Genomic DNA, 12466 nt, shown 5'->3' on the forward strand with positions numbered 1-12466 from the left:
AACTCAGGCAAAGTATGGTGATCTCCCTGAGTTGAGGAGATTGAACTGGGAATCCAGGGAGACTGTGGCAGACAGTTTGCATGGCAGAGTACTGGAAAGAAGAAAGCTACACAGAGAAAGAACTTCAGAGCTCTGCAGAGGGTCCTCCACTATTATGTAGCTGAGTATTGATGTCTATATATGTGTGAATTACCTGAGCATTAGAGGTAATAATCCCTGGAGCTCATACAGGGCTAGGACTATTTCCTTTTCACACCAGCCAGAGGAGAAAATCTAATAATTCAGAGAGCATTGGATAGAGTAATCAAAAGAGTTTTGCCTTAGTGAGGAAAAATTAGCCCTAGACTAAACCCTGCTCTGGTTCTGCTGAACAAAACTTAAAAACAAGACCTAAAAAGATAAAAAAATTTTCAAGTTACTTAACTGCATCCCAGAACAAAGGTCAAGAATACTTACAGGAATGAAAAATATTTGTCACCTGGTAAAATTCACAATGTCTGGTGTCCAATAAAAAATTACCCAATATGCAAAGAAGCAGGAAAATCATAATAAAGATAAAAATCAGTCAACGAAGCAGAGCCAGAAGTGATGCAGATAATATAATTAATAGATAAGGACATAAAAACTATTATAGTTGGATTTCATATGCTTAAGAAGCTAGAGAAAAGATAGAACATATTAAGTAGAAACACAAAAGACATAAAAAAAGAACCAAAATCAAACTTTTATAGATTTAAACTACAATGTCTGAGTTGAAAAAAATCACTGGACAGGACCAATGACAAATTAGACATCGCAGAAGAAAAGATTAATGAACTTGAAGACATAGCAATAGAAACTATTCAAAATGAAATACAGAGATTAAAAAAGACTTAAAAAAATGAACAGAGTACTGGTGAGCTCTAGGACAACTTCAAGGGGTCCAATATATGCCTAATTGGAGCCATGATTGGAGACAAGGGAGGCAATAGAACAAATATTTGAAGAAATCAGGAAGGAAAAATGTCCATATTTGATGAAAACTCAGATCTAAGAATTTCAATGAACCCCAAGTGGAAAACCATGAAGAAAATTATACCAAGGCACATCAAAATCAAATTTCTAAACACCAGCAATAAAGAGAATACCTTAAAAGCTGCCATAGACAAAAGACACATTTTATGTACAGAGAAACAAAAAGATAAGGATAACATCATATTTCTTGTTGAAAACAATGCAAGTAAGAAGATAGTGGAGCAACATCTGAGAGAGAGCGAAAAAAACTGTCAACCTAGAATCCTATACCCAGAGAACATACCTTTTAAAAAAAGTGGAATAAATTTTTGATACAAATGCTGAAAGAATTTATCAGGAGCAGACTTTCACTACCAAAAATGTTAAAGGAAATTCAATCACAGGGAAAATGATACCAAATGGAAATCTGGATCTATACAAAGGAAGGAAGAGCATACAAAACATATGATTTCATTTATATGAAAATCTGGAAAACGCACACTAATCTGACAGAAAATAGATCAGTGGTTGCCTGGGGAGAGAACTGGGGAGGGTTAGGAAGAAGGGATTACAAAAGAGGCATGAAGGAAACTTTTGGGAGAGGTGTACATACTCATTATTTTGACTATGATGATGGTTTCACAGCTGTATGTATGTGTCAATAATATCAAATTGTATTTTTGAAATATGTGAAGTTCATTGTATGTCAATTATACCTAAATAAAGCTGTTAAAAGAATAATTCCCAGTCACACTAAAATATTCTTTTTAGAGAGAGGAAGAATAAATACATTTCATAAGTAAACTTTGCTAGGGCCCTTTAAAGTTTACAATGTACTTTCACATCCATTCATCTTATTTAATTATCTGAGCCATCAGAAAAATGGGGTTATTAATGATTACCTTGACTATTCTCCCAGGATTGTGGAGAAGATCAAATGAGAGGAGGAAATGAAACTTTTGCAGAAACATACACAAGATACTGTGATGCTTCGAGGTGGTGCGCTGTGTACAATGCCGGCTCCCAAAGGTGCTCAAACTCCAATAGAAAAAACAATTATGTCTACATTTCTAGCCCCTTTCTAAGGGATTTTTGTTTGTTTGTTTTAACCTCTTTCTTTTACAAAGTGGGAGAACAGCCATCCAATTCAGGAGTTTTCTAGCACATGTAAACTTTCAGGGAGCAGGTTCAAATTTAAAGGGAAAAATTAGTTGTTTTCACATCACTGATTGCAATCTCCTTTCCTTTGGCAGCCGTGAGAATGTTTCCAGGTGGCTGTTACCGGAGAGCTGATTTCAATGACATTTAGATGGATACCTCCTGAGCAGCATGTCGTCTTTTATGTACAACTGTTCAGGGCTTTTCAAGACCTTTAAGTTTTTTTTTTAAAATAGTCTATTGTGGAATGCTCTGTTATCATTGCTAAGGGCTGTTAAATCTTCAGTAGATGAATTTTACAGCACTTAGCAAATGTAAAAAGAGCATTCTACATCTGCCTCCTCTTCTCCTCTCCCATGTTACCAGCCTAATTTTTCCAATGCTCATTACCTTTTCTTTGGCCTATTGCAACAGGTATCTAACTGACCTCCTCTCCTCTTACCCATTTTTATACACAGCGGTCACATTAATCTTTCAGAAACAATCTTCTTCCTTGTTCAAGAATTTCTTCAGGGCTTCCCTGGTGGTGCAGTGGTTGAGAATCTGCCTGCTAATGCAGGGGACACGGGTTCGAGCCCTGGTCTGGGAAGATCCCACATGCCGCGGAGCAACTAGGCCCGTGAGCCACAACTACTGAGCCTGCGCGTCTGGAGCCTGTGCTCCGCAACAAGAGAGGCCGCGATAGTGAGAGGCCCGCGCACCGCGATGAAGAGTGGCCCCCGCTTGCCGCAACTAGAGAAAGCCCTCGTACAGAAACGAAGACCCAACACAGCCAAAAATTAAAAAAAAAAAAATTAATTAATAATTAAAAAAAAAAAGAATTTCTTCAACAATTCCCTATTATCTGAGGAGTAAAGACCCAACTGTTAAGCCTTTCAAAGTGTGCTAACGATGGATGTTTTCCCTCCTCCTTTCATGTCTACTAAGTACACAAACCACTACTTATTGTTTCCTTGAATGTTCATCAAAACCTACCACCTCTGTACCTTTGCTCATGCTGTATCTATGCCCCATTTTCCACATTCAAATGCTTTCTCTTTGTCAAAGACTTGGTCTAAATGCTACCTTTTTTGATAACCCCAGTCAGGAACCAGACAATTTCAATCTCTCTCTCTCTCTCTCTCTTCCCCCCTCCCTCCCTCCCGTCCTCCCTTCCTCCCTCTCTCTCTCTCCTCTGAACTTCCATAACACTTTACCATACTTCTCGTACAGCACACATAACTTTCAAATGTCATTATTATTAGCAATGAGTGTGTCTTATCAGTGTCTTGAGCAATGCCAGGTGCTCAATGTTTCTTTAATAAATGAATGTATGACTGCATACTAACCCTGGGTTCATTAAAGGGAAGAACTAGGTTTAACTCATTTTCTACTCTGTACAACATTTAGCACAATAGCTTACACAAAGGAGATGTCCAACAAGCGCCTGTTACATGAAGGAAGATTCTGTAAAATGTCTAGCACTTGGACCCAATTCTTCCAAATTGTTAACCCTTAGGGAAGGGTTAGTAGTTAGGGAAGGAAGTAGTTAATTGTTCTATGCCCTTTCCAATTACTCTGTCTTCTGCCTTCATCTTATTTGTCCACTGCCCCATAAAGAAAAATAACAATTCAAATAAGCAAAGGATCAGCCATGAAACTTTATAATATTTACAAAGAAAATCATTCCAATTCCAATTGCCCCAGTCTCCCCAAATCTGAACTTTTACCAGGAACAAGTGACTTTATGCAGAGTAGTTCTTGCTATCTCCACTCCAACTACCATAGTATATAAGCCACTATCACTTCTGGATTGGACTAATGCTATGGTCAGCTAACTAACCACTAGTCACCACACTTGCCCATACCCTTCAGTCCATTCTTTACCCAGAAGTGATATTTCTAAAATGTATATCAGATCACATCACCCTACTCCTTAAAATCTTTCAATGGCTTCCCATTGTATCCAGAATAATAAACTTATTACTACAGGCATAACTTGGAGATATTGTGGGTTCAGTTCCAGGCCACCATAATAAAGTGAATATTGCAATAAAGTGAGTCACACATTGTTTTTGATTTCCCAGTGCATATTGAAGTTATGTTTACACTGTACTGTAGTCTATGAAGTGTACAATAGCATGACGTCTAAAAAATATAAATACCTTAATTAAAAATACTTTATTGTTAAAAATGCTAACCTTCATCTGAGCCTTCAGTGAGTTGTAATCTTTTTTTTTTAAACTTTTTATTTTATATTGGAGTATAGCCGATTAACAATGCTGTGATAGTTTCAGGTGCACAGCAAAGTGACTCAGCCATACTTATACATGTATCCATTCTCTGGATGGGGGAGTTTGGGGGAGAGTTGTAATCGTTTTGCTGGTGGAGGGTGTCACCTTGATGTTGACGGCTGCTGACTGACCAGGGTGGTGGTTGCTGAAGGTTGGGGTGGCTGTGGCAACTTCTTAAAATTTAAGACAACAATGAAGTTTACTGCATCAATTGATTCTTCCTTTCATGAACAATTCTCAGTAGCATGCAGTGCTGTTTGATAGCATTTTACCCACAGTAGAACTTCTTTCAAAATTGGAGTCAATCCTCTCAAACTCTGCTGCTGCTTTAACAGCTAAGTTTGGGTAACATTCTAAATATTCTGTTGTCATTTCAACAATCTTCATAGCATCTTTACCAGGAGTAGATTCCATCTCACGAGACCACTTTCTTTGCACAGCTTTAAGAAGCAACTCCTCACCTGTTAAAGTTTTATCGTGAGATTGCAGCAATTCAGTCACATCTTCAGGCTCCACTTCTAATTCTAGTTCTCTTGCTATTTCCACTACATCTGCAATTACTTCCTCCACTGAAGTCTTGAGTCCCTCAAAGTCATCCATGAGGGTTAGAATCATGTTCTTCCAAACTCCTGTTAATGTTGATATTTTGACCTCTTCCCATGAATCACGAATGTTCTTAATGGCATCTAGAATGGTGAATCATTTTCAGAAGGTTTTCAATTGACTTTTCCAGATCCATCAGAGTAATCCCTATCTATGGTAGCTATAACCTTACAAAATGTATTTCTTAAATAATAAGACTTGAAAGTTGAAATGACTCCTTGATCCATGGGCTACAGAATGGATGCTGTGTTAGCGGGCATGAAAACATTAACCTCCATCAGAGCTCTTGGGTGACGAGGTGCATTGTCAATGAGCAGTAATATTTTGAAAGGAATCTTTTTTTCCTGACCAGTCAGTCTTAGTAGTGGGCTTAAAATATTCAGTGAACCATGTTGTTAAACAGATGTGCTGTCATCTAGGCTTTGTTGTTCCATTTATAGAGCATAAGAAGAGCAGAATTAGCATAATTCTTAAGGGCCCTAGGATTTTTAGAATGATAAATGAGCACTGGCTTCAACTGAAAGTCACCAGCTGTATTAGCGCCTAAAAAGAGTGTGCCTGTCCTTTGAAGCTTTGAACCCAGGCATTGACTTCTCCTCTCTAGCTATGAAAGTCCCAGATGATATCTTCTTCCAATAGAAGGCTGTTTTATCTACAATGAAAATCTGTTGTGTAGTGTATCACCTTCATTAATGATCTTAGCTAGATCTTCTGGATAACTTGCTGTAGCTTCTACATCAGCACTTGGTGCTTCACCTTGCACTTTTATGTTATGGAGATGGCTTCTTTCCTTAAGCCACATGAACTAACATCTACTGGTTTCAAACTTTTCTTCTGCAGCTTCCTCACCTCTCTCAGCCTTCACAGAACTGAAGAGAGTTAGGACCTTGCTCTTGATTAGGCATTGGCTTAAGGGAATGTTGTGGCTGGTTTGATCTCCTATCCAGACAACTAAAACTTTCTCCATATGAGCAATAAGGCTGTTTCAGTTTTTTATCATTTGTGTGTTCACTGAACTAGCACTTTCAATTTCCTTCAAGAACTTTACATTTGCATTCACAAGTTGGCTAACTGTTTGGCATGAGAAGCCTAGCTTTTGGCCTGTCTCAGCTTTAGACATGCCTTCCTCACTAAGCTTAATCATTTCTACCTTTTGATTTAAAGTGAGAGACTCTTCCTTTCACTTGAACACTTAGAGGCCATTGTAGGGTTATTAATTGACTTAATTTCAATATTGTTGTGTCTCAGGGAATAGGGAGGCCCAAGGAGAGGGAGAGAGATGGGGGAGCGACCAGTTGGTGGAGCAGTCAGAACACACACATTTATCAGTTAAGTTCACCATCTTAGATGGGTGCAATTTGTGGCACCCCAAAACAATGACAATAGTAATATCAAAGATTACAGATCACCATAACAAATATAATAATAATGAAAAAGTTAAATTTTCCCAGAATTACCAAAATGTGACACAGAGCCATGAAGTGACCAAATGCTGTTGGGAAAATGGCTTTGATAGACTTGCTCAATGCAGGGTTGCCACAAATCTTCAATTTGTAAAAAACACAATATCTGCAAAGCATAATAAGGCAAAGTGCGATAAAAAAGGTATGTCTGTATAGATTAAAGGACCAACATAATTTGGTACTGTTTACCTCTCAGACTTCATTTCCCTTCACTGCCTCTCTCTCATTTACTGTGCTCTAGTCATGCTTACCTTCTCTCCTCTGCTTGAACATGCCAAGTCCATTTTCATCTTAGGGTCTCTACTTGTTTTTCCTTATTTTGGAATGCTTCTCCTATAGATGTTTGCATGGCAATCCCCTTCATATTGTTCAAATCTCAATTCAAATGTTAGAGAATACTTGCTTTCCTAGCAACCCCAGGTATGTTAGCTGTTTTAATCTTCTTCATAGCATTTATTGGTACCTGATATTATTTGTTTACATATATATCATATTTTGCCATCTTCAGAATGTAATATCCCTGATGGCAAGAATTTTGTATGCCTCAGTCTTTGCCATATCCTCAGCAACCTAGTATTCTGATTATCAGTCAATGAATATTTGATAACTAACTGACTTCCATAGTTATTTTTGAGCATCTACTTTTGTACCAGGTTATGTGCTAGATGCTGGGGATTCAAAGTTACATAAGACACAGTCTTTCCCCTAAGGAGTTCATTCTCTGTTGCAGGAGACAGAGGTAGAAAGAGACAGTTCTCATATGGTGTTACAGGTGTCATGTTAGGAGGAAGCACCAGGCATGGCAGAAGCACTGAGGAAGGGGTGCCCAAACCAGCCTGGGGCAGAGTGGGGAGAGAAGTCAGAGAAAGCTTTCTAGAAGAGGTTATGATTGAGCTGGAGCTTTAGGGTATGAAGATGTGTGTATGGTGGGTGGGGGTGGAAAAGGTAATTCTAGTCAGAGGAAAAGGCATAAAACACCATGGGCACATTCTGGGAACTAGAATTAGTTTAGTGTGGTTAGGACATGGTATGTGAAGGAAGGATTGGGAGATAATGTTGAGAGGTAAAACAGATAATCAAGGCCTTTAACACTACAAGTAAGGAGTTTTGGTGTTATCCCATAGGCAATTGGGAACTACTTAAGAACTTTTAAAGGAATACATCAGGTAGTAACATGCATTTTCCATCTATGAAGGCAAGAGAGGTTGCCATTAAGCCCAAACTTTAGCTGCCACAGGTGCAAATACACTGATCCCCAATCTCTGTGCTGTGCCTGGTGGCACAATCCTCATGACTAAACACCTACCAGAAAGATAAAGGGCTTTGTCCACCATGTACTCCTCAGCAAAGCGAATGTGACAAAAGTTTTTTTTGCTCTTCCGAATAGCAATGATCTCTCCACACTGCTCAAACACTTCCACGATGATCTGCTCTGTACCATTTTCAGGCAGGCCGCCCACAAATACTGTTTTGCATCCTGGTGGTCGTTCTCGGGTTGCAGGAGGTGGAAGATCTAAGTGTAAGTGCAAAAGCATTTGAAATTAAAATGTTTGCTTAGGACAGACCTCTTAGAAACTTAACATGTCCCAGAGACAGCCCTACTGTTCCCATCAGACTTCTGCCTAAGAGACCCAGAAGCATGTGGCCTCCAAGATGCTCATCTCTGCTCCATAGCAAATTGGTTGCCTGAACCTCAGAATTATTTTATTCAATGATTTGGTGATCGTGATGTATGTATACAGGATAAAGACTCAGACCCATCTGTCTCATCAAAAGTTCTTTTATTTTGTTCTTTACTTTTGTTGTGACAACCCAGCTATGCCCAATTTTCAGTCATTTTTATTAAGAAGACAATTAGTGGAAAGAAATCCCACTCGGTTTAAACTTACTTTTGAGAATTCTTAGAACCAGTGTCCTTGAGAGAAGGGTTTGTTTAATTCAGTTTGTAGTTATTGTATTCTCCCCGTTCATGCTTACAGAAAGAACTGTTTCAGGATTAATTTGACAGTGAAGGGGTGAACATTTACAAAAATATATACAGCTATCAGAATAATTTGGTTGACAAAATCAGCCAGAATACAGATCATCCCTTTTAGGTTTTTTGTTTTTTGATACCAGTGAGCTCTTCCTCAGATTCTTTGCTGGAGAGGTGAGGTCCAGAGCCAATCATGCAGCATTTAGAGGGAAAGTAAGCTCATCTGGGAAATCATTAAATAAAGTGAGATATATTTGGCTGTAGAGTTATTAAAAACCTACTTAATGAGATGATTCTCCTTCTGCTTAAAAAATGTGCTTTCTGGTCACTTATACATAAAGCCGGTTTTATCTGCCAGCTCCTTGTTGCTATTTATATGTAGCAAAGCATTTCCCAAGCAAAATCCTACAGTTCATAGCCCAACAAAACAAAGCATGATGGTCAAGGGTTTTCTAGTGTTGGTTTTGTATCTGCAAGGATTTATTTTGTGTAATCCGTTCTTCCCATTCAGCTCTTAACAATAATTCTCCCAGCTCAAGATTTGGAGAGCTCAACAACCAGTGATTACAGCTCACATGGAAAAATAAATGAGTTTCACTTGTAGATTAGGCCAAGGCCCCCACCTGATTCTTATCCAAGTTGGCAAGCAGATGATTTGAGAGCTGCCTCGGCTATTAGCATCTTAAGCTTCCTCACTTTGCTTATTAGTGTGGGTCAGAATAATCAAGTTCTCATGATGCTCTCTTTCCCTCTATTTAGTCAGTAAAAGGGGTAGAGGGATTCAGGGAACCTACAAAATTTCTGTTAAAATTTTAAATGCCTGCAATTTCAAGAACTCACTGTATTGGTTTTTCATTCCATAGGAGAAGTTTAAAGGGAAAAGAAGATAACCTAGTGAGCAGGGATCTGAAATGTCTAACATTAGAGAGGTTATAGCTTTAGCCAAAAAGGGAAAAATGAGATCCAGAATCTCTTGAGACTTATACTTCTGAGTTTTTTAAGAACTGGAAAGGATTCTAGATATCACACTTCCAGTGATTCTCAACTCTGGTAGCATATTAGAATCAACTTGGGAGTCAAACAAACAAACCATGCCTGGGTCTCACTCCAATGAGTCTGATTTAATTAGTCTGGGGTGCAGCATGTGCATCATTTTCTTAAAGTTCCTCAGGCAACTCTAATGTGTAGCTATAGTTGAAAACCACTGACTTGGCCTAAACTTATAATATTCTGAGGAAAAACCTTAGCTGAGTGAGGTTGGGTAACTTATTCAAGGTCAACAAATCAGATAGAAAGAGAAGGAAAATGAACTTGGAGCAGTTAAACCTGGATTTAAACCTTAATTACTCACTGTCTGTATGACCTTGGGAAAATTACATAACCTCTGAGAACTTTGTTTTTTCATCTTAAAATAGGGATACTATCCTCTACCTTACAAGGGTTATTGTAGGATAATTGATAATCTACTGCCTATATTGCATGTGGCATAATGCCTAGCACTTGATAGGTTCCCAATAAATTGTAGTTATTATAGTGTTATTATTATTTACTATTATAGAACTCAGGTTTCCTAATTACCACTCTGAGGCTTTCTAAAATCCTACTACAAGTCCAGAGTGGAGTGATAGCTAAGACCTGGATTTCTAAACTCTCAGCTCCTTGCTTTATCCAGATCTTTAGATAAGGCTGGGGTTGGGAAGGAATCACTCTTATTGGTAGAGAAACTGTTACAGAACTGAACTTGGGTCTGCTTCACACCCCACCCCCCCAGCAGTAAAACCAATCTACCAAAATCAGGTTGTGCTGAAGGAAAGTACAGCATTTATTGCAGGCACCAAGCAAAGAGAATGGGCAGCTCACGCTCAAAAGACCTGAACTCCCTGATGGTTTTCATGGAAGGGTTTTTAAAGGCAACATTTGGGGTGAGGGTTGCAGGGTGTATGACTTTCTTCTGACTGGTTGATAGTGAGGTAACAGGGTGGTGTTTCAGGAATCTTAATCATCAACCTTCTGGTTCCAACCAGTCTGGGGCATATTCCTTGCAGAGGAACTAGGACTCTGTTTTATTGTTGAATTATTGTTCAAGCTATCTTGCTTAACTGCTTTTCCTTTGTTTCTGTATTCCTTCACTTCTCCAATTAGTAACTGCTTGTGCCTGCTCTTTGGCACTCAGGGAAGACCTAGGAGACCAAAATCTTTTCCTACAAACAAGAAACAGGGGACACGGAGGGCCTTTTGTACCCTGTAGGGCCTGTGGTGTCCTGCTCAGTTTCAGAATCTACAGCTGTGAAGACACACATGATTTTGACCATGGAACACAACCCGGCCACTGACCATATTAGGTAAAGAATTTTCAACAACATCTATTTAGTTAGAGCCATGTTTTCACATCTAAGGCTTCAGAATAAAATCCTGCCTTAGAACCCGTCTGAAGTTTACTATTTAAATGAATTCAATAAAGAATCTTTTTATGAAGCAAATAATCACCTTTTTATATTATTTGAGTTAGCCTAGGTTTACCTTTAGGTCCGTTGAGAGACTCTAAGGAATGTCTGGTTACTGCTATAGTTATATGTAATACTGACAATACCAAGGCTCTTTCCCTTGATGAAACCATCACCCTATTTAGATGCTGTGATTATTCAGTGGTGACTGTCTGCTAAGTAAAGGCACATAAAATCCACTAAGAGTAGTGTCAAGAATGCTGGGGATTTATTTATTTTCCTTGGGTAAATGTAGCATTTGCTGAGATTTAGGTGTATGCCACCAGCAAGGCAATGGGCTGTACTGTCTTCCTTAATGGATAGTACTTGTTCTTTAATTAACAGCTCAAAGTACTTTGTTGTCTGGGCCCGATTTTCTAATCCCACTGAAATACAGTGATATGAGCATAGCAATGGTAACTCCATAGGAGTTAATCCTATTAATCAGGTAATGTGCTAAGCTCCTGTAACACCCCAATCACCACTCCGGATGGAGGAGAAGAAACTTCCATGTAAAAAGATGCAAGATAACTGGGAGTATAAAGCACTCTAATCTCTGGAATTGGAAAAGGAGGAGCTGCTAGCAATTCTAATTACAACTAAGCACCCACTCTGGGGAGCTGTGTTGGGGCAATCAGCATTAAGATCAAAGTCACTGCTCATCTTTGAGAAGTGAGGCAAGGAGCAGCATAGAGGCCCAATAAACCACTTGCATCTTGCTTTTCAAAGGAGCATCACAGATCACTCAACTGGTTTGCCAGAATTTGCATACTGCAAAATCTTTGAGTTGATTTTATTAGACAGCCCAAGATTGAAGGTCCCCTAGACAATCAGCAGGGGTCAGATATATTTTAATGTAATCCCAACTGATTGGAAGTAATCAGAAGGCCAGCGAATCTTTATTAATTCTCAATTTATCCATTTTCTCTAATTTTCTTTATAGAACCCAGCCCTAGGAGCCAAAATGAGTTCAGCCTGTTTTGAGATGGTAAAATGAAATGATTGCTCTTTTTCTGGCTCCTGGGTGCTTTCCCACGTGCCTGCACACAGGTAGCAGATGATATTCCACCATTTATTTCACGTTCACTGTTATTTCACAGTAGATGAAAAATGCAACCTCTCCATACAGAAGGTCTATCAGCTGAAGTGAAAAATCTTGACAGAATTGAGTTCTCTGGAGAGAGGGTGCTGTCTTTTTCTTATACCACCAACTGAGGACTGTTAATTGGGAATGCAGTAAATCTCTGATAGCCACCCTGTGAAAAAAAGTACCTGTGTTCCAGAGAGCTTTCTTTTGCCATATCTCTGACTCCTAGGAATCAGAGGATGTTGCTTCTAGGACAATTCACCATTTATCTTTAGGAGACTGGTGCACAGTCAGCTCCAGTCTAGTTTGATCTGTTGAATTTTTAGACCAGAACTGATTTTGCCTAGTCTAGATCAGAGAGGTTAAGTTACTTACCCAGGATTTCATGGCTATTAAGTATGGAGATCTGGGATACGAAACCAGGCCTATGT

The 12466-nt window shown here is 38.9% G+C and overlaps 1 protein-coding gene across 5 annotated transcripts in view; it reads right to left on the reverse strand.

Moving 5' to 3' along the window:
- Positions 1-12466, reverse strand: part of ENOX2 (ecto-NOX disulfide-thiol exchanger 2) — a 262533-nt gene that overhangs the window by 33590 nt on the left and 216477 nt on the right. For all 5 annotated transcript variants that reach the window (XM_036840857.1, XM_036840855.1, XM_036840853.1 and 2 more), the window contains one exon: positions 7797-8003. In XM_036840857.1, the coding sequence (XP_036696752.1) occupies positions 7797-8003 (207 nt within the window). The remainder of the gene's footprint in view (positions 1-7796; positions 8004-12466) is intronic.

This window comes from Balaenoptera musculus, chromosome X (genome assembly GCF_009873245.2).
Source record: "Balaenoptera musculus isolate JJ_BM4_2016_0621 chromosome X, mBalMus1.pri.v3, whole genome shotgun sequence".
In the NCBI taxonomy this organism is placed as follows: domain Eukaryota; kingdom Metazoa; phylum Chordata; class Mammalia; order Artiodactyla; family Balaenopteridae; genus Balaenoptera; species Balaenoptera musculus.